At 33.4% G+C, this 23868-nt stretch overlaps 1 protein-coding gene across 3 annotated transcripts in view; it reads right to left on the bottom strand.

Moving 5' to 3' along the window:
* LOC124365055 (protein timeless-like) overlaps nt 1-23868 on the bottom strand; it is a 98883-nt gene that overhangs the window by 11338 nt on the left and 63677 nt on the right. For all 3 annotated transcript variants that reach the window (XM_046820970.1, XM_046820971.1, XM_046820972.1), the window contains exons 8-18: nt 23731-23850; nt 19639-19770; nt 18757-18912; nt 18487-18650; nt 15695-15838; nt 13919-14152; nt 12132-12258; nt 10384-10483; nt 8926-9106; nt 7513-7711; nt 4758-4927 (exon numbers count right to left, since the gene is read on the bottom strand). In XM_046820970.1, the coding sequence (XP_046676926.1) occupies nt 4758-4927; nt 7513-7711; nt 8926-9106; nt 10384-10483; nt 12132-12258; nt 13919-14152; nt 15695-15838; nt 18487-18650; nt 18757-18912; nt 19639-19770; nt 23731-23850 (1727 nt within the window). The remainder of the gene's footprint in view (nt 1-4757; nt 4928-7512; nt 7712-8925; nt 9107-10383; nt 10484-12131; nt 12259-13918; nt 14153-15694; nt 15839-18486; nt 18651-18756; nt 18913-19638; nt 19771-23730; nt 23851-23868) is intronic.

Raw genomic sequence — 23868 nt, 5'->3', positions numbered from 1 at the left:
ACAGTTAATTTTTCTCAAGACAAACTACAGTATTTAATTAATTTTGTTGTATTATTTCCAAATTTAGTTAGTGTAATGAACACAATATTTCATAAACTAGGCCTAAATTATCTTTAGCCACATCTAGAGATTTGATAATGTAAAATTAGTAGTACCCGTAAACGCTAAGGAATGTGTAAATACAAAAGCTAATATATTGTGTATGCCACAACAATCTATTAGATTTAATAAATGGTATATTAACATTTTCAGTATCTTTGATTGTATGTTCAACATCCTAAATTTGTATGTTCATTGAAAATTTCAATTGAATTCAAAATGTAAATCCTTCCTAGTTAAACAAAATTAGTGAATTAAGCATCAGAGCTATAATTATTTTGGTTCTTTTTAATAAATAAAATACACAAACTATGAAGGAAACAGGATTTTTCCGGACATTTGCCATTGTCCAGTGATACAATACAATCAATAACACTACATTTCGAGATCTTCGATCTGATCTCTTTTTCAGGTAAATGACTAAACTAATGCATGACTAAAATCTAGGTTTGTAGGACTTTCATGGTAGGAAAGCTTGTAAAATCTTATCTTGTGCATCTAAAGCATTACTTAAAAAAGAATTGCATATCGTCATTGTGAAAAAGTCTCCTCCAAAATAGTAATGAATGTAAAAAAACCTGATCGTACCTGATTGTACTTGACTCAGTAACGTATAAAGAAAAGATTACGGAAACTTTAAATACTGGCAAATATACAGTTTAAACAAAGACCCAACTGATTTCTTTGAATATAAAGTAGTAAACAATTTAAGAAAACACAATACACAGTTTTCAGATGAATTAAGATCTAAATTAACTCCACACCATTCCAAAATTTCCCATATGTATGGCCTTCCCAAAATCCACCAATCTAGCATCCCTCTCCGGCCAATAATTAGTTCTCGTGATTCACCTTGCAGGGAATTGTCTAAAGTCTTATTGGATATTTAAATTCCATTTGTAGGAAAAACTAACTCTTTTATAAAAAATTCTAGGGATTTTTTAGAGAAATCAAAATCCATTAAGTTGACTGAAACTGATAAACTAGTAAGTTTTGACGTTAAAAGTCTGTTCAAAAATGTAACCGTTCCAGAAATTCTTGAAATCATTGAATCACAAGGAATCTCAAAGGATACCAAACATTAAGTAAAAGGACTAAACTTCCCCTGCAAGTAATTATGGAACTAAAAGTAAAAGTAAAGTAAAGTAAAAGTAAAGTAAAGTAAAAGTAAAGTAAAAAGTAAAGTAAAGAACTGTTAGAATTATGCAATCAATGCAATTATTTTGAGTTACAGGGTAAAATTTTATTGTCAAGATGAAGGCATGGCAATGGGTTCTCCACTGTCTCCTATTTTCACCAGTATATTTATGGAGGAATTTAAGGAAAAAGCCTTGGCTTTAGCTCAGTTCAAACCGAAGACTTGGTGGAGGTATGTTGGATGATACATTTGTTGTTTCCCTCATAGAGACACTAAATTGAATGAGTTTTTGAATCATGTTAATAGTATTTCTCCTTCCATTTACCTCACAATGGAAGTGGAAGTCCAAAATAAGCTTCCTTTTTGGATGTGTATGTATTAAGAGATAGGGATGTTCTTAAGACTATGTTTTTTCGAAAGAAAACTCAGACAAGAAAATATCTAATTTTCAGTCAAAGCATCAAATATCTGTCAAAGAAATAGTGGCCTACTTATTATTAGATAGAGCAAATAATGCTCATGCTCAGATAAAGCTTGATTAAAACAGGAATGTAAGAACAGTGATAAATTTGTGTTTATGTATATCCCTTATGTGCCGAGATTATAAGAGAAAATTAGAAGAATAGGTAGAAAATTCAACATTAGAATCGCTTTCAAAATAATAATACTCTTAGACAAAGTTTCGTAAAAAAAAAAAGAAAAAAAAAAAAAAAAAAAAAAAAAATACTGTAGTTTTAATATGGTATACATAGGCTAGACAAAAAGAGCATTAAAATAAGGATAAAAGAACACAAAGAAACCAATAGAAAAGAGCTAACAGAAAAATAAAAATTTTCACATCAATGTTGGTCCAAAGACCATCGTATGAATTGGGATGAAGCTAACATATTACATCTGGAACCTCATTTTTTTTTAATGAAATTAACTGAGGCTTCATACATTAAATTGGTATCAAACAGTGTCAAACAGATTATAGATTTGTAATAAACCAATGCGCAGTCACAGTATGGTTTTAAGAAGTTCATCCTTAAAATGAACCTCTTAAAAAGCCCACTTTCGTCCCTTCTTTTTTTTCAACATCTTGTTTCTACCGTGACGATTGCCATTTACTATTGGCCTCTGGTCAGTTCTGTTTGGTTCGCCGGTGAGTGCAGACTTTTTGTGACTAGTAGTCTGCAGTTCAGTTTTAATAAATAGTGTTTAGTTTTTATTAAGTACATGTTTTAGAGTTAGTGTACATGTAATAGACACGCAACATGGCTGCTGTTGTTCCTGACTTATGCGTGTCACAACAACGCTCTGGTATGTTTTGATACTTCATTATTTAGTCATGCATTAATTTAGTCATTTACCTGAAGAAGAGATTAGATTGCAGATCTCAAAAAGTAGTGTTACTGATTGTATTATACCACTGAACATTGGCAAATGTCCGGAAAATCAAGTTTCCTTCCCAATCCTTCCATTGTCAAAAACAAACTTCAAACAAAGTACAAAAACTATATTATTTCAAACAACATTGGAAATTAGAGTAAAATTCAATTATAATTCTCTATCTTTCTTATGTCACGTCACACCTGACATAAATAAATAATTTTAAATATCAGTTCTTGCTGACTTATGTCACCAATCAACTACAACCACATGGTCTTATCAGGTTGTAATTGAGCACACTAAACAACATTACTAGCATCAACTGCTATGTAAAGAGCTATCGGCTGACGATAATGATGAGGAAGTGTTCTGGATTCATATAACAAAATAAAATTTAAAGATTGCTGTTATATGATTGAGATTCCTGGAATATATATCAGAACAAAATGTCACATTTTATCTGTAAAAAATGAAGTACAGTAATAAACTGCTAGAGTAAACTGAACGTAGTCTGGAAGGAACATTATTCTCATGAAAACAATCAATATTTTTGGTAATTCATAAAGGTTTTGGGTTAATGTTTTGGTATAAAAATTTAATTTATTAGTTTAGTTAATTATAACAATAATTTATTTATACTGCACTGGATATGTGATTATCTGGAATGCAGTAATCCAAAGTACAGTACATTATAACAATTAAAATTAGGGATGTGTATACATTATGCTATAGGCTTGCTTTTCATTAGGAAGTAATTAAATTATAAGGCTATAAATAGTGAGTGCTGATTCTTGTTGTAGACGCTTACGCGTTTTTTAGTTACCAATTCTCAATTATTTCATATTATAAATTATGCTGGAAGCAGGTTTTTATAGTGGTCCACATAATCTGAAATTTCAATTACCCGAATTTAGCTTGGTCTCGTCAACTTTAAATAATTCTATGCCTAGAGTACATTTTTTTTCCACTGTATTAGAACAGTAGAAAAAAGACTATTACAAACAGAACAGTAAATATTGAATCGGTTGTTGTAATGGCCTTCATATTTTTGTACATCGTTAATTCAGCATACGAATTATTTAAATTACTGTCACAAACTCATTGCGACCCACCTACAGTTCTTCCGCAACCCACAGTGAAACCTCTGCTGTACACAACTGTGCTGTGCAAGAGATATCTCAGGAGTAAGACAGAAAAAATCCTCAACTTTTATTGACTTCTTGACCGTTATTGAGTGAGGCTTAAAATAGATGTGACTCGCATCCTGGAACGGCAAAGGTTAAGTCAATAGACGGTTGGTTCGAGGGCATTTAAGCCTACTGTAGGTACATAATATAGGATAGCATGCACTCAAAGTCACTTAAACTATTTTTGAATGAGTTGTATTTTTGTGAATCCTGGTGATTAAATTGTATGTTACTGATCTTTTAGACTTATTTGTTTTAACTGTATTACTCTTGAATTACTCACTTATTCTTCAAAATTCAAACATCCAATAGATTGCATAATAAATGCTTCTTACTTATTGGATTTTAATATTATTCATCAATTTATGTGGGTCTTATAATGCTTTCCTGGAAAGCAAAAGGTATAAAAATCTATAATGTAATTATTGGAGCGTTTTATTTATAAATTAATGAATAATCCAATGGACTTAAAAAATCTTTTATGCAAAGTGGAAGAAGAATATTGGACTGTTTAGCTGTTAACTTAAGTTGATAATAAATATTGTTTTTAAGTTTCCATATATTACTAGTGCTTTGTGAGGCACATTGAATCTTGTAAACAATTTGATAATAAATCAAAAACTTATTTGAACTGTGGACTGTAATATTTCAAATAAATAATTTTTCAGATAAGCATTTCAATTTGATGACAGGTGAAAAAAATAAAAGCAATCAATACAAGCAAAAAATTACATAAACTACACCAATAATACCAATTTGTGGAACTGTTGAACAAATGATGATTAATTTAGCGCCAAATTAAAAAAACCATTAGCCATTTTAATTTGTGAAATCATAATGTGTTGACAACGTAAGTGAATGCAATGGTTACACTAGCAGGAATAAATAAGTGGGAAGCCAATAAAACAAATCAAAGTGCACAGTGACTAGCACATGTAAACATGGAGGACCCATCTACTGACTCAGGTTCGGTAGGCTCCTGTACAGGCACTGAGGTTATCTCACGATGAGCTGTATCAGCTGCCATCTCTTCATCTTCATCCACACTTATGTTGAGCCCTGTCGGTACAGCCTTGATCTGCTTTGTCTTCAGGCACTTCTGCACAACGTACTCCACCAGATCTGTCCAGTCCTGTAGCACATCAAACATACATAACACATCAAATACTCTCAGATGAGTAAACAATCCAAATAACATCCTAGAGAACAATGTACCCTAAATTATTTTTATTTTAGTAATATACGAGAAATAACCGGATTAGTATTAGAGGAGCCACAAAACAAATGCAAAAAGGCTGAATATCGAACAGCCCAGCATGTGACCCCCTCCCATACCACCTTGAGTTTCGTCTGGTTTCCATACTTATTCCACCTGTAGCATCAGTTATAAGCAGTTAACCTTTTATCTCTATGTTGGAAAAATTTGAATATCCAGAAAGAACATCGTGTGAACATAAAATTAAAAGTGTACGGTGGCGACTGTTTATCACAAACACGTTTTTGAGTGGTTTAAACAATTTAAAGATGGTCGTTAAGATAAGGGATGACACACACATTGGCAGGCCATAATGATTGTGTTATTTTATATCACAGAGATCGTGCACAGTGATTGGGCACTGGAGAGGCAGAGAGTGAATCAGAATTAATACATTAGCGTCCTGATTACCCTACGTGAGCGCGTACAGAGAAAACAGAACGATTTGTGGAAATCAAGTCATGGACCCTCCAACAGGACAATGCTCCAGCTCAGAAGGCAGTGTAAGTGAAGACGTTTCTGGCCATTCACAACAATCCTTGTCTTAATTCATCCACCCTACTCACCCTTTGTTTCCTAAGGTGACCTTTTTTGTGCCCAAAGATCAAGTCAGCTTTGAAAGGAACAAGATTGACAATAATGTCTTATTATTGTAAAATAAAAAGCAACAGAAGTCATGAACAGGGTTATGGAAAATGATCTGCATTGTTTGTGCGGAAGTGGAAAATTTGCATGGAGCAGTGTTGAGATTGAGTGGGGGAGTTGAATTGGATAACATCAAATTGTAAATATCTGCAGATAAATTCTGTTTTCAGCCTCAGTCCAGTTATTATCTAATCACATATTGTACAATATGTAAAATAATGAAATAACAGTTATAATGCTTCTTTTTACCTCCTTAAGATACAGAAACCTCAAACATTTTTTTATTATCATAGTTACACAAGTTCTTCTTCTAAGGGCAGGCTATTGCTATTCACTTTGATACTCAATGATACTCATTTATTACCGGTAAAGATTACATACATTGTCACATTGAAAAACACAATATTGTACATTTCAGTTTTAAAAGCAATGTAATCCTCCAGTTTGTCCAGATCTTTAAAAGAAGTGATATATTAAATAAATATATCAATTAAAACAAATCAATTAATTAATTAAAACTAATTACAATACAGATAAAAGAATTTCCCAAAATCAACAACAATTATCTAATTTATAACTAATCCCAAAAAACTCATCCACTTCATAAAGTGGGTGTTCCAAAAGGAAAAATCCAATTTGTCTTTTGAAAATACCAAATGGCAGTGATCTTAACCCATTTGGCAGTGTGTTCCATAATTTTGGTCCAAGAGATAATGTTGCTAATGAATATTGTTTGGAAATCAGTTTTTTGGTTACAATATTGTTTGCACCCCTTGTGTTATATTGGTGGATGTTTTTATATGTTAGGTTGTTTGACGTAGCCATATAAAGCAAAAGTTTATACACAACTAAACAAGGGACTGTCATAATATGAAGTTCTTGAAATTTTTGTTTACATGAATCCTTATAGCCAATACCAGAAATATAACGTACTGCTTTTTTTTTTATTAATAAAATTTTATTAATGTTCTTCTTAAATGTATTTCCCCATATTTCAATACCATAAACCAACTGAGAGTAAAAAAATGCATAATATACCATTTTAAGAGCTTTTTCGTTGCAAGCTTTAGCCTCGAGGGCCTTTTGCGCAACCCACAATATTGTAGAGACTGTTCAGTAATTTTACCTTGGAAGAAAGGGAGGCTATCTATTCCAGCCTCTTCCATTCAAAGAAGGCAGGGTATGATACTCCCTCATGCCTAGGCCTGCAAAAATTAACACTAAGGGAGCTCCACCCACCCTAACACTCATCCTCCCCAGTAAACTTGAGCTATTGATCAACCCTTTTATCCCCATATTCTAATATATGTGGATAGCGATTTAACACTCCTGGACATCCACTAGGTTGCTCAGATGTAACACATCACAGTTTGTTACACCATTGTTTGTGCGCATTTATTCAACTGGCAGGTATAACCCAGCCAGAAGTGCACCCTCTTTGGGTGATCGATAGTGGTTTACTTCTTTGTATTTGTGCCTTATCACACTCACCACATTATCTGTTAAAACCACTTAAAAATGTATCAATCAAAATATGAAGTATTTAAAGGTCCACATTATATTAAACCACTAAAAGTGTCTGGTGATTATTATTGTAAAAGAAAATACACAATTGTCCAATAATTTTAAATTTATTTCAAAAGGCTTTTCAACATAAAAATGCCATCATCAGGTGTAACAGCTTGTGGTTTATTTTAACATTAAAAACCTTTTATTTAACAATTAGCCTTTTCCTTGAAACAAGTATTTTTTGTAACACTATTTATCAAATTTTTTTGTAGGAGCATAGTTTTTTTCTTAATAAGGATATCACTTACATCTCGGATTTCAAATTCAGTTTTCAAAATCATGGTGAAAGATTTCAATATGGATGGCTGGAATAATACAGAAACTTTCTCCAGGTCTCCAGCAACGTGGTGCATCATGGTGAAGATACAATTATTGACCATCTCCCCATTGTCCATATAGCAAGCCAACAACACTCCATACTGCTTCATCACATCCTCACTGGCAAACCTGTAACCGATACAAATGTCTTTATTAAGGATGGACTTGGAAATTTGTACTCCAAAACTTTTATTCCATTGTCAGACTCTGATTTACACTCTTAAACGTTCTGCAAAGCATAATTGAACATTATAATATAATAGTAACATGAACATAAAGTAAACAATTTAAATCTCTGTTATGCATGGAGGACTAATAAATGGACTATAGCTTTCATGATGGGTACATAGTACGATTTTATACCAACCTTTTTGTAAGTAGCTGGAGAATAACTTCTACCAAAACCACTCCATCCAACTTCTTGTTAGATACTCTTCAGTGATAACATCTTCACATGATTTAGGCTGATATCAAGCACTATTCTGAAACCTCCAACACTCCTCAAAACTTTTCAATCTCACTTACCTAGTAAACCTTACTAGAAAGTTTGATCTTACTTGGTGTCTAGATTACCCTTATGGAAGGTTCCCTCTTCCACATCATGGTTCTCACATCCACATAAAATCCTATCCCTCCCTATAGTCTACTTGGGAGGGACTTGTCATATACAGTATATATATTGTATAAAGATATTTGCCCATAACATTTTTTAGCAACACTGTAGAGATGTTTTATTCATGCCCTTGTGTTTCTATTGAAAAGGGGTAGCAATTTGAAAATTTAAAGTTACCCCCCTGCTACCACCTTTGAAAAGGGGGGAAAATATTTTGTATTCTAAAAAAATCCACAGAAGTAATATAATAAGTATGGTGAAGGTTGTAAGTCGATATCCTGACATGTCACAAGATAGGACTTGCAATTTTAAAATTTAAAGTTACCCCATTTGAAAAGTAGGAAAAGATTGGTCTAAAATTCTACAAAAATATTTTGTGTGCGCATGCACACACACGTCCACGTGCACACTAGTAACATTGTGCATTCAGTAATTCCAGGGTCAAGTCTGTATTTATCCATCTGTTTTAGGAAACAAAGATTTCCTCAACTTAAAAGTCATTATAGAAGAAGAAAAACGATTGCTTCAACTCATGAAGTAAGTGAAGCAACTTACAAAATAACCTATATGTAGCACAGTACCATGAGAGGAGAGTTCCACTCTACCTTGAACCACCTCCCCTCTGTCACTTTCCTTTAGTTTCTTCATTCTTCATATTTTGATAGTTGGTCATCAATCAATTGTACAACAACCAAAAATGTAACAACTGTCTGAGTGTGACAGTACTCACTGTCTGAGGTGCTCCAGCACGGCTGCTCTGGACACTTTGGGGCAGTTCTCTATCAGCACCAGCAAGTTGTGGTTGGCCACCACCGTCTCCTGCAGGAACTGATGACTGTGGACCATGGGGTCAAAGTGACGAAGCAACAAGATGAAAAGATACTTCAGGTCATTTGTGTGGCAGATCTTTTCTGTAAAATACAAGCAAAGTCAGTTAGTGTTACTTTGAAATATTAGAGGAAATTCACAAAGGTTTGAATTGAACAAATTTTCCAAAGATTTGAAAACAAATTTATTCTTATATACAATACAAATAATGCATGGCAGTTATGAATATAAGTTAATTTTAACTTTACAGATATTTTAATCAAATATAATTAACCAAATGTGGTATAAACAAATAGATTTTAGAAATATATTGTAAATATTTAACCCTCTCCCGCTCGCATTGTTTCCAGGCGCTCACGGTGCTTCTAACCTCAATTAATTCGCTCTGCCGGTCACGCTCGGTCAAAATATGCGGCACCTCAACTTACACACGTTCTGTCATTGTAATTAACTATAATTTTATTATATATATGAATTATTTTACTATATATTGGTTCAATGAAGTTGATTGTATGAGACCAGGGAGGGGGCACAAGGACAGCTGGGCGCCGGTGGCGCGGGGTTGTTTGTTGCGCAGTTACTTGGTGAAGGTCATTGTCTGGCTTGCCGTCACTGCCACTGCCACTGTGATCACTCCGAACTACATCCTCAGTGCCACCAACCACTTCACAAGGCTCTGGTACATCACTACACTCACTTGAATCGTCGCAATTACTACTAATAACGAGATCGATTTCACTGTCACGAAGTGTACGACTACAACCCCCCATTGTTTCCGCACAACTAATATAAATAGCAAAATAATGGAATAAATCTATTGTAAAAGTAAAGTAAATGGTATCCTGATAGCAAACAACAACCCATAGTAGTACAAAATATTGCTACGCGAGAGCAGCACTTATCGGCTCTAGTGGGTAAAGCTGTGCATGCTGATCTGAGCTGTTTAAGCTGCAGTGGCTATGTGGTGGCCGTGCCGATTCATGCCTTGCGAGCGGGAGAGGGTTAACTGTAAAAATATGATTACCTGTTAATAATAATTTTTGTAATTTATATTCAATAAAGAATTTATAATTTTTAACAATTCATTAATTAGCAATACATTAAAATCTTAGTTTCTGATGTAAAATATTTGTGGATTTGAGACGAGTTTCTATTTCTAACACAGTTTTAAATTTTTGCCCTCTGTTAAAAGCAGAACCTCAGATGGCAACTCACAGCTAACCTTTGCAAAATACTGTATTTATTGTTTTAACCACAATAATACATAATTGATTTTTAGTTCTTTATTAAAATTCAATATTTTAGTATAATAACTAACTTTATAACTAGTACAATTTCAATAAAATAGAGACTTTTTTACCTTGCAGCTGTTTCAAATATTCCCGGTCAGCTTTTGTAAGATGAGTGACCTTTCTATACACTTCAACAGTGATTATAATCTCTTTGAGACAAGACACAATCTGAAAAATCACATATGAAAATATAAGACAAAATTTATTTACAGACTATAAAATGTTGAAAGAAACTATTAAAAATGTAAAAAAGTGTGAATGACCTAGTGTGAATGCATAGCAAATAAAACTCCTTCACTAACAAAGGTCCCATAATAACATTGTTCAACAATCTTTCATATTGGAACTGTACTTTCTCCTAAACATGTTCAGTACTAATTGTAGGTTAACACATAAGTCATAGATGATCTATGCCAAATTTTGATATAGTGTCTAATAAAAAAAGTTTGACCAGTTGCACAATTTTCATTGCTGCCTTCAACAGGTTTCTCTTTTGGCTGGTTTATATCATAATTGTTGAAGTGGATGAGGCTTCTTTAGTGTTCTAGGAAGACTAAAGGTGAGGGAGATTCCTTATTTGTTCACAATAGCATAATGTTTACTATCACCTCATGATGGATTTGCTATTGAATCTCGGTTTGCGACAACCACATTTCCCCACACATCCATGCCCTGAATATCCTGTCACTATGGCAGCTACACATAAGACCCTATTAGTTTTATTTTCTTCAGCTTCTTGTCCTTACTGGCTGCATGTTAGTGAAGTCTATTATTCGAGAGGCTAGATAAATTTAATTTCTGTCTGTTTACAAAATGTCTTGAGAAGAAAATGACCTCAGGACTTGAAATTTTGCATGCAACTTCAGCAAAGCCTGCTACGCAACATGTGAGCTGATTACTCCAGCCTTGTGAATAAAATCACTCCTTTCATTCAAGAATTTCACATAGATTCATCATATTTGATTGAAATATTTCCTTTGGCTTCAGCTAGACCAAAAAAATACTTGTTCCTCAGATGGATAGCAAACATAGCACATTAAATCATAAGATAAAGAGATCAATTACCAGACCTTGAAACATAGTAAAACTGTTTTTTATGCTAAATGGCAAACATACAATAAACTCCTGTTAATTTCCGAACTCTCCAAAAACTGACAACATCACCAGTTGATTGTTGTTCTCTTTACTGTCTCAATTTCTGTTGATGGCATTATCATGCCGAAACATGTAGAATTTTCTGCATAATTTACAGGACTCAAATTTCATGGAAGGTAAAAACCCATATTTTGAAGATTATAACAAAAAAAGAATTCTCCCTTAATATCAGGAACAGTCAAATTGGTGGTAACCTTAAATTTTTAGAGAAGATCATGATGTCTAGATTGCTAGAGCATTAACAGACGTTATTTGAAAAATCATCCTTTAAGATGACAACTACTGGACTGTCAATTCCAGACTAAGCTTTTTGTAATTTTTTTCCTCAAGAGATTTCTGAATAAAGATGATATTCCATACTACCAAAAGCACAATAAACCATTAAAAATGTGATATAACAATTCTTTGAGTAATTTATGAGATATTATTGAGATAACATGTGAGATACTCAAATCATCCTCTGAGAGATACTCAATTTTTTACCTTTCACAATATGTTTGAAACAGAATGAAAGTTTTATTTTTTTCTATAATTATTTTTATAATCATTCAACATAGTAATTTACCCTATTTATTGAGAATATGTCTAGGCCAGAATGTACAGTCCATACTTCTTTTGAAGAAAAGATTTGTACTGATCATACTACAAGTAAAGTACTTACCAAGTACAGTTTGCTGAGAATTCCGGTAAGTTTTTCCCCCACATCAAGCTTTGCTACCTCTAACTCCTCACATAGATTGACACCTTCATAGGTCAAGTACGAAATAGTGTCGTGTGATAATATAGGGCTAACAAACAGAAATTTTATGTAAGTATAACAACATCTCATAAAAGTTTTAAAATCTACATAAACACAATGTTCAGTAAGCTTTAACCCTTCCCACGCGGAATTTATCTTTCAATTTTGACTCATAACGCGTAATTTACTTTTAAATTATTTTCTAGATTTTACCAACTCTAATTTTTTTTTAGTTAGTGGTGGCTATTAGGAATAAAAAAATAATACAGTATCACAAAATAATCAGACCCCTATATTTTTTTTAAACATTTTCAAAATGTACATAAAATTGAAAAAACAACCTTTTTACTTGAATTTCTAAAAATATTTTCAACAAATAAAGTAATAACAACAAAATAAAAAGATAATATAATGCTAAATACAACAGGAACACGAACAGTAAATAAGGAAATATGGCAAAACAGCGTTAAACACTAAAATATGCCGTGCTGGGATATATCCGTTTACCGCATAATGGTTCACCGCAGACTGAGGCAAAATCACGCCACGAGGGACAAAGCCACGCCCTCCCACCACTGCGATGCGCCAATGAGGTTCTAACTGTAACGTCTGCTTTTCGGAACAAGTATTCAACACTCCCTTGAACTCTAGCGGATTTCACGGCAACTACAATTTATTAAATAACACAAAATAGACTGAAGGATATATCCGTTTACCACGTTTCGGTCAAAATTAGGCCTAACGGATATATCCATTTACCGCGTGGGAAGGGTTAAAATGTTAAAAGTAAAAGAATACAATATAACATTTTAAATTAGTCAAGCAGGTTGAAAAGCATATCAAGATAATTAAACTGCTTTAAATTTTTTTTTAGCGAGACCTGAAAATTATTTCATTATGTTACAACACATGTAGGAATACTGTATATTACAGAATGGAAAGGATTACTATAGCTAACATAAGTATAAGAGAAACCCAGTTAACATATTATATTTCTATCTTATTAAAATTTATTTAATTTATTAGATTTTCAACTGCCTCTAAGTATGGTGTTAAATGATATTGCTTATTCAATCTCAAATACTTAACATTTTAATACTAAGGTTTACACAACTGGTGTCATAACTAGTGTTAAAGTCTTCCGGTTCACACTGCACCGGAACATTACTCACACAATTAACTTCTTGAGATATTTTGGCCTTGTTGTGAACAGCCATCTTCAGTCAACATATGTTAAACCAAAATATTTCATGAATTTAATTGTGTACAAAACGTTTGAGCCAGAAGATCGATGATTGTTGAAATACTAAGCACTTTTAAATGGCCTCACCCAATAATAAATACCAGGAATGGTTAATTCCTGTTATTAATTAAGGAATGGTATTTGCTTATTACCTAATCATTTTCAACGTTTTAAACGTATTTATTCAGTTTCAATTTATCAACTTTTCCACTTATTAGAAATATACTTAACTTTCATTGAGATATAGGAAAAAAGTCAGTCAAACTTCATTGTGAGTTGAAGGTATTACCTTCTTTAAACCCAATTTTGGAATGATGTTTATCAAAATTGAATTGTATTGCAAAAACTTGTTTTGTTCGATAATGTCAAAAACCAACATATGTCCCTTTGAGAAATTTAAATAAAATAAATTTACAAACACAGTCAAATTCTAAATAAGAAAGATGAAGGAAAACTGAGTAATGACCTGATGAGGTCCAGGTCCAGCTCTAGCTGTGTGGCAAACGGCAAGAAAAACATGATGAGCCAAGTGAAGTGCGAGGTATCCATCTGCAAATCCTGGGTGGACAGTACCACCAGCTTGAGATCTGAGACCAGCAGACCGTATCCCTTCAGCAGGAAGTCCACAGTGAACTCCTTCAGCAGGTGAGCGATGTCCTCTTCACTAGGTGTATGGTTCAGGAACGTTTTAATGCTCATGCTGCAACAAAGTGTCAGATGTTTCTATACAGATATAGTCTCGGAGCCAAGAACCAATTTGCACTGTACAAGCACAAAACTTGGTTTTTCTTGAAATTGATAAGGGGATGTTTCTTCAGAAAGAAATATATTATCAGCCACGCTAGTCATGAAAGAGTTTGAAATAGAAGGGTATCGTAAGGATTAACCCTTATAACGTCAGTATATCTTTTCACGACTTCCAGCAAACGGCACAATATTTAAAAAAAAAATTGTAAATGTGTGAAGTTCATTTTTATTTTTACTTTCTATAATTATGGTAAGTATAAAAAAGTAAAAATTTTAAAATTATCTTGTACATACATATATATGGGACATTAAATTGTAGATATAAATAAAGTCAAAATAAAAGGCACACAAAATTTTATTAGCTAAACTATAAACATTACCAGACAATTATATAAATATAATTAAAATAAATTATATTTATAATAAATTATATATAATAAAATTAAAAATAAATAAAAACCATTTAAACAGAAAACACGACGAAGGAAACCGACTCAGCGATGGTTAGACACGCACTACCTGAAGCCAAACTGCAAACAAAAGTGCGCGCGCTGTACGGCGTCTGTGCCGTGTGGCGGGGAAAGTGTCTAGACACTGCGTCTATTGTTTCAAACAATGTAACGCGACAGCTATATTTTGACGCTTGACATAGGTCAATAACCCACACACATGGTTGACGCATACCGTTAGTGACATTGATCGGATTTAAAAGGAACTTAAATTTGCTATAGACGCAGTTTTGTGTTGATGCGCCGTACCGCGTCTTTGCCGTTTGGAGATAGTTTGTCTATGCGCCATACAGCGTCTGTGACGTTATAAAGGGTTAAACATTGTAAGCGATAATTTTTAGCAGATTATATTTTTCTTAATAGTATACGCTTAAAAACTATTATCAGACACATAAATAACAGTTATATTATCATCAGGTAGCTAGATACAGAGGCTAAAATTCACCACTTTGAGAATCTGTATGTGGTTATGTGACACTGATACAATATCAATTTATGTTTCTGGTGTTAGGTTTGCCAAACTAAGAAAAATATGATCTGAGAAGAAATTATTATTTCATATTTTTAACCCTATTGATACCCACTAATTTTGAGCTCCACCAAAACTATCATGGCTGACAATCTATTTCTTTATTAGGGGAAATTTATCCATCTAAAAACACAGGTTGTAAATAAATAAAGAAATATTGCTGTTAAAAGTTTACACCCATTGACAATATCAGAAGTTTTAGCTCAGAATCATGTCTATTACAAAATCGGTGGGAAAAAAATTTGGAGCTGATGACAGGAGAAGAATTTAAAATGTAAATTATGATAAAGTTAACAGCTTAAATTAATTTAAAATCTGATCCTTTTCTCTATTTCCTTCTTCTATGTAAATTTCCTGGAATTGTAATGACTTAAAAAAAATCTATCCATTATAATTTGCTTATAACAGTTTGCTTTTAAACAATTTCTTTTACTATTCAAGATGCTACTCAACTTACGTGGTAGTCTTGCTGCGTTTCATGAGTTTCTCTCTACGGAGCTCTTTCCTGGCTTGACAAGTCAAAGGTAACTTTCCATTGTTGTAACGATTAGTCTGAATCATATGTAAAGATTTTTGAAGGATAGTCTTCTTCTTTCCAAATCTTAAAAAAGCAAAAGTGAAATAATATTAATATAATATTGTTAATAATTTAAAACAGGAAAAAGTTTAATTAATTGGTGTAAATTTGTTACTATCTTCTATTGTTAAACGATGATATATTATTGAGCAAATAATTTTGTAATCAAAATATTATGTACAGTCAGACATACAGTTGGGTTAAACTGCACATAATAACGTGAGGATTTAAAATTGGCTTACATCAACATCACTGTTTGTGCATACAACAAATATACAAGTCATGTCTGAATGTAAGCATTATTTAAAAATTATTAATAGAAAACTTTTACACATCAAACTTTATTGCACATAAAAGAGCACATTTAGTTTACAATATATCATACTACATTGTATTCACAAATTTTTAAGTGCTTTTGTAACAGATGAACAATCAATCCATATCTTCGTACAAGAAATATCCCACTGATAATGTCCAAGCTGTACAGTGTTTCTTAGTGTTACTTTCAAAGCACTTAACAACAAGCTTGCACTAAATCAGCTCATACCAAAATAGTCGAATGACATTTGAGATGGTCTTGTCATATGGCCGCTGACTATCAGCTGTATCCTAATGCTGGTGTGGACCAGTAATTTTTCATACACTTAAAACTGGGAGCATTTGTGTGTGTTCAGGAGGGATTAAAATGCAACTGTCACCATCAGAAGTGATAGTTTGAGTTTTCGGGTGATGAATACAGCACAGTATGATCACACTGCTTACAAATGAACTGTTAAATTAGCTTCTGAGTAAGAAGCATGGGATTGAGTATTATCATCCTTCATTTATTTTTTATATTGCAAGATGCATCATTGATTTTTCTACCTTCTTTTGAATTATATAAAGCCTAATAACTTCTACTGAATCATCTCAAAATTTAATGCCATGTGTACAAAAGAACACGCATAAGCATAATATAACATTAATAATATTTTGTACTCATTGATATAGTCAGGGAATACATGATGTAGTACATCTTAAAGTTTATTAGAAGAAAGTGGGCACGGTGTCTCCTGATGTCAAAACTCATAAGAATTTTTGTGTATGGTATAATATTAAATATTGTATCAAGGAAAAATGTGTCAGCTCTAAAGACATAGGTAGGATGCAAAATGACGCCCTCAATTTTTCCAGCACTGCATTAAATGCAATTTGCTTTGAACTAATTATTTAAACGTTTTAAACATTGAGAAATAAGTTTGTTTGGTGTGAATTTGTCACAGAAATTATCACAGCTGTATCATCTGCTTGCATAGTTATTTTAGAGTGTTTAACATTTCTCGGTAAATCGTTGGTATAAACTAAAAACAATAGATACCTCAAGACAGAGCCTTGTCCCAAAATTAATTGTTCATATTTCTAGAAGTATTTCCTTTTTCAAGTATTGCATTTAGTATAAAATCAAATCGTTAATGTATGATTGTAACCATCACTGGACACCGACCTGGATATCACATACGTGGAGGAATATTTCGTAGTAAACCCCTCAACTTTAACATTACTCTCTTTTGTTTTAAGTTGCTTGTGAAACTATTTACTAACCTATAACTCACGGAATTTTCACTGTAAATCTCTTGTGTGTTCAACTAGCTTAAAAATTCCCTATATACACAAAATATGGTTTTATCAATTGTTTTAAATATTTTAAGGACTACAGGAAACAGAAAACGTATAAACTGTTATGGAGTGGAACAATGAAGCAGTGTAGTGTGTATGTGCAGATGACGATGATAGAGCTACTGTGCCTTCAAACAAAACAATGTGTACTTTCCACACATTCCTTGCATATATCATCCCTTAGTGATATTGTGGTTCTCTATTAGTTCTATTCCTAACATTATGTTTTCTAAAAAAATAATAGATAACACTTTGTGCCAGTTTTAATAATAGTTAAGTATTCCAGTTTGGTGGAGAAACACTTGAGAAACAAATACATTAATTTTGTTACTACTGCACTTCATTTCAGTTCTCACCAGTTGTAATTTGAGGTGGAACACACCGGAACAGCATTCCAGTACCCCTGTATGAAAAATTAAGCATTTTTGGTTTACAAGGAAAACTTTCCTCTACACCTTAGAAATAAAAAAAAACACTGTTTAGGGACCTCATACTTTCAAACTTTCTTCAGGGGACAGCTTGGACCCCCCTTTTTACTGGATTCTCTACGAGATTACAGTTCTGCCACCTCTAGTTCTAGAAATTCATCACTGGTTCTAACAAATAACTTTATTACTCTTGTATGTATTTGGTAATACTTCAAGTGAACAGTAGAAAAAAATCTTGCACCACAATTTATAAAACAGCCATGTGTAAAAACGTTTTTATCTCTTCTTTCTTTTACAGAATTATACTATAAATGCATATAATTATTATTCTTTACATAATTAGATAAATATTATTCTTTAAAATGTAATTATAAATGAAAATAATAATTTTGTTAAATAGCTGCAGTGTTATGATAATTCCAGATCCCACTAAATACAAACGGTAACAGTATAATGCATTGAAATATCAGCAGGTAAGGCTGATGTATACAGGGTGTATACGGCAACCAGGAAATTAAAATATGACAGTATTTGACATTTGGATTACAAATATTTGGAAAGTACACTCTGCGGAATAGTAAAACACACCTGGAAGGTTCCTTGTCCTCATTACTAGACGTTGAGATGGTCTCTTGGTTCTGTGATACATAACCACACTCTGACTCCTCCTCCATCTTCATACTGCCACAGGTGGACACACTACTCCCCAGCCCACTCTCTGATCCCCAGCACATCCTGGTTCCCTGCATCATCTGAAGCACAATTTTACTTGTAACTTAACATTTTTTTGTAATAATCTTAATTATCATATACACTAAATAGAAAACATTTTATTTTGTATATATGACAAAAACGTACCTTGTTGGTGGTCTGAGACTCGAAAGGGTGACTGTGATCAGGCTGCCGATGTTTGGCTGGGTGAGTGTTTTTGCTGTTGCCGTGTTTGTTTCTCATGGCAACCTGGGCCTTACGGCCGTTACCATGTGCCAACATCTCCGTCATGCGAGTCTGAGCCTGCCGAAATATAGTGAGCTCAGTTAACATTGTTAAGCACTGAATTGACCTGCAGTTTATAGTTTTGAGTTGATATACATTTATATACTAAGATTTTCAAATGAGTTAACTTCATAGGTAGTTTAGTAACAGTATTATATAAAATATAAGTTATAAATAACTGTAACTGACTTATTTTTCAACCAATTTACACAGATAGAATGCTATTGGATTTGTTATGAAGTTTATAACAAAATATTATTATTTCAAAAATTGTTGTAGGAATAACGGTTTTCACAATATTTAATTTTAAAACACTTAAATAGAGCCATTTATGACAGAAAGTGATATTATTATTTGTTTTTCTTGTTAATGTCCCTTTGATTAGCTTAACACCTGCCAAGTTTGTAGTTATTCTTATTACCGTAGTTGGACTGAATATTTTATATGGTTTAAAGTAAACAAAATTTGAACTGAGTAAAAATCTTATAATATAAAATTTTACATTATAAAAAAAAACTTTCGTAATTTTTCTGTCTACGGTTACCGGCCATATGACGATAATGCTCTTATAACAAAAAACGTGCCTCAGCTCGGATATTTCCGTTTCCCTTCACGGCAGGCTTGTCTCTAACGAGTTTATTAATTTTATTTAACTTTCTTATTATTTTAGTCACAGTTTAAAGTACTTGATAAATGTTTCTAAAATATAAAATATTCTAAAAGTGGGATGAATGGATGACCTACCACTTGCTTTGGGTGGCACTGATGTTTGGATTCCACTTCACTTTTGGGAGTGTGTTTCTGGTGATCACTGTCAGAGGAGTCAGAAGTAGGATCAGACGTCGCCATAGACGAGGAGTCACCTGATGCCTGGTCCTACATTATCACATGGAAGTAGTCATATCACATTACATTTTCAAGATCTTATTAAATTCTCTGTAAAACATTTGAGAGATGGTAATTAATACATTGTACACCAAACAACACAAACATATATTCTATTATTTTCATCTATTTCAGTCTGTATGTTTCATACTTCACATTTTAGAGCTCAAATCTATATAATTACTATCTATTTAACTGAAACTGGAATATATGTTTTTTTTCAAACTTAACTAATTGCCTGGGTTACTTAATGTAAGGAAATGTAGAGATAACTGGCTGAGGGGTGAAGTGTAGGAGTGAAGGAGAAGAAGATAAAAGGAATCCTTTGAGTTTAGATTTTAGATGCCAGGTGTGTATGCGAGAAGACACAGACTTCAGACCTTATGTAGTATGAGAAGAGCCAGACCAGAGTGAACTGTTAAGTCTTTCTTTGGAAAAATTATCTTATAATAATTACTTACAAACTTTTTTGTTTTGTTTTTAATATGATATATTAATAGAACTACATAACTGATAAAAAATGTTAATTTTAAAGTACAGAGTGAGGAAATATTTGTTGTAAAAATAACTTGGTATTTACCAAAACTATTTTGGTCAACTTTCAACTTGGATCAAAAAATTAGTTCAGTAAAAATTCTTCATTTGTAAAACATAGTATTTTTTTCAATAAACAATATGCTCTTACACACATACAAATAAACATTTATCTTGAAAAATGCAATTTTATCGATCTAATCTAAAAATGCGAGCCATCTAAATCATATATCATTTATTCTCAAACTAATAAGTTGTAATTGCAGTATATCAGGGTCTTTCTGGAAAGACTGATCTTTTCTTATAATAAAAATAATAGAATTTTAAAGTTTGAACAATTTTGTTTCCAAAAGATGTAATTTTAGATGTTTTTTTAGTCCTACATAGACTTTTCTCACACATTTTAGCCTCTTGCTTGTAGTTGCACACTTGAATTCAAAGGGTTAAAAGCTTTCTTAATAGAAAAAAACTAGTTTACTAACTTTAACATGATGGGCAATTTCATTGAAATCATCCTGATAGAAAAAAAATTACAAGGTAAACAATGACTGAAAAAAGAAACAAAGTCTGCTTTTTTGTATATCGTAATTTTATGGCAGTTTACAGGGAAATACCTGGTACTATCACATAACCTCAAACTGATTATTAAGCAGTAAAGTAAAATTATAACTTACTTAATCTCATTCATATAATTCAGACAAAGCCATTAAATTGTTATATAATGTACATGTAATAATTTCTGATAATAACAAATTTAGCATGGATCTGGTTATTAAAAAATGTAAAAGAGTCCAACCAGAGGTGTAATTTATATAATAAGACAGAATCTGATAAAACAGAATCAATTTGCTTCACATTGAAAAAGTTGAACATAAATGAAAATTGTTCTAAACCAGTTAAGTTGCTTGGAGTGGTTTTTGACCAGAGGCTTTCTTGGAAGGCTCACACCAACACAGTAATTTCAAAACTGTCTAGGGCCTGTTTTCTACTTAGAAAATTAAAATCTTGTGTTGGTGGAGATATGATGTTTATCTCCTACTTTAGTGAATTTCACTCTCACTTGATATATGCTGCAATGCTCTGGGGAAATAGTAAGGGTGCTAGCCAGGTTTTCACTTGGCAAAGAAAGGCAGTGAGAATTTTGGCCAATTTAGCTTATCAGGATGATTGTAAACAATGTTTTATTGATTTTAATATAATGACAGTTCCTCCCATTTTTATATTTCAAAATTTAATACATGTAAAGAAAAACCAAAATGAATTTGTTTGTTTTAAGGGGAGATAGGCAGTTTTTCGACCAAAAAATAGATTTTTTTAAACATTTTTATGAGTAAAACCTATTATAAATAGGTATAAGATACTCCATATACCTCACTTATATCAGTGCTAAAGTTTCAGGTTTGTAGGATTAGTGGTTAGGGAGATAAGTACCTAACTATGTGTATATTTCCCCATTTAAATATAAATAGCATGGGAGCGAGAAAACTGCCTATCTCCCCTTAACGAGGTACATGACTATTATACTCGAAGGGCACAGGATATTATTATACCTTCTTCCAGGCTACAGAAGACTATAGCTAGTCATAGACATTTGCAAATTAAGTGTTTTAACACACTACCACAAGAGTTCAGAAGTTTAGAACTTCAATTGTATGCATGTAAATTGTCACGTTGGCTTATAAGTAAGGCCTTTTATTCACTGGAGGAATTTTTTATTACTAATATTAATCTACCTTAGAATAGATCTACCCTTTTTCTGTTTGGGCTGACCTGAATCTATTACTAGTATTCTTTCCATGTTTTATATAAGCACTTCAATCTGTCTTGATGGTACAGGTCTTTGGGCAGTGTGGACTTTACTTTAGTCTTGACACTTGATCATGTTTAGGCTAATTATATTATTATGTTTTTTAAACTAACCTAATGAATAGTATGTACGAGGGCTGTTTTTTTTTTCAAGTTCCGATAGGCCATAAATAATAAACACATTGAGATAAAAAGATGATTTTATTACCAAAAGATTCGTAATTTCTTACTTATTTTTCTACGTAGTCACCAAAAATGTTGAGGCACTTGTCGTAGCGAGAGACAAGCTTTCCTATACCCTCCTCGAAGAAGTCTGCCGCCAGTGAGCTCAGGTAGACCCTTACAGTTGCTTGAAGCTCTTCGTTGTCAGCGAAGCGTCGTCCACCTAACCACGCCTTCATTTCTCGAAAGAGGTGATAGTCACTGGGCGCCAAGTCAGGACTATACGGCGGATGGTCGAAAACTTCCCATTTGAACTTTTGCAGAAGTTGTTTTGTGACATTGGCACTATGCGGTCGTGCATTATTGTGGATCAGGACCACGCCGGATGACAGCATTCCTCTCCGTTTGTTTTGTATTGATCTCCGGAGGCGATGTAGAGTCTCACAGTATGATTCCTTTGTTATCGTTGTTCCCTGTTGCATGAACTCAACCAGAAGCACACCTTTTTGGTCCCAAAACACTGTAGCCATTGTTTTCCTTTTGGTCAAAGTCTGCTTGAATTTTTTGGGCTTGCTAGGGGAGTGAGTGTGCATCCATTGCTTTGATTGTTCCTTGGTTTCTGGATTTTCATACAGGACCCAAGTTTCATCCCCAGTAACAATAGACTTTAAAAAACTGTCTTTCTCGTTGTCATATCGCGTCAGAAAAGTTAGGGCTGATGCCATTCGCTTCGTTTTGTGATCCTCACTCAACATTTTGGGTACCCAACGGGCACACAATTTTCGGTACCCTAGCTCGGTGGTCACAATCTTGTACAAGGAAGACCTTGAAATGGCTGGAAATTCGGTAGAAAGTTCATCAATTGTAAACCTCCGTTTCTCCCGGATCGCTTGGTCAACTCGTTCAACCAAACTTGCAGTAGCGACCGACTTGCGTCCTTGACCGCCTTCGTCATGGACGTCTGTTCGACCTTCAGCAAATAGCCTACACCATTTTCTTATCGCGCTATCACTCATACAGTGTTCACCATACACAACACTCATTCTGCGATGGATTTCAGCAGCACTACATCCTTCAGCTTGAAGGAAACGAATCACACTTCGCAACTCACAACTGGCGGGAGAATTGATCGTAGCGGCCATCTTTACTCGCCCGTAGCTCGGCTACGACTGATGGATTGGAGCCGGCAACGGCGTTGGTTGTAGTGGGGGAGCGGCGCAATTGCACAACACACAGCCCCGCCTCCCGCCACTACGCTGGTTATTTGGAGAAACAAACGGAACTTGAAAAAAAAAACAGCCCTCGTATGTTTTGTATAGTGTAATGTATTACACATTTTATTTCTTGACATTGTCTATAGCAATGTAAAATTGACAAATGACAATAAATAAAAATGAAAATGAATGAAAGAGTTTTAGAAATAACGTGCTCGTCTCTTGATGAGTTTACCTGCGGAGAGGTGTTACTCTCGTCGTCCTCCGAGCTCTCAGTAAGTGCTGTATCACACCAGATGTTGAGCAGCTTGTAGAGAGTGTTGCTATGCTGATCCTTGTACAGCAAGGAGATTAGCTGTAAAAGGCAGTGTTC

The sequence above is a fragment of the Homalodisca vitripennis genome, chromosome 6, assembly GCF_021130785.1.
Source record: "Homalodisca vitripennis isolate AUS2020 chromosome 6, UT_GWSS_2.1, whole genome shotgun sequence".
Taxonomy (NCBI): Eukaryota; Metazoa; Arthropoda; class Insecta; order Hemiptera; family Cicadellidae; genus Homalodisca; species Homalodisca vitripennis.
This window is presented reverse-complemented; position numbering and strand designations above follow the sequence as displayed.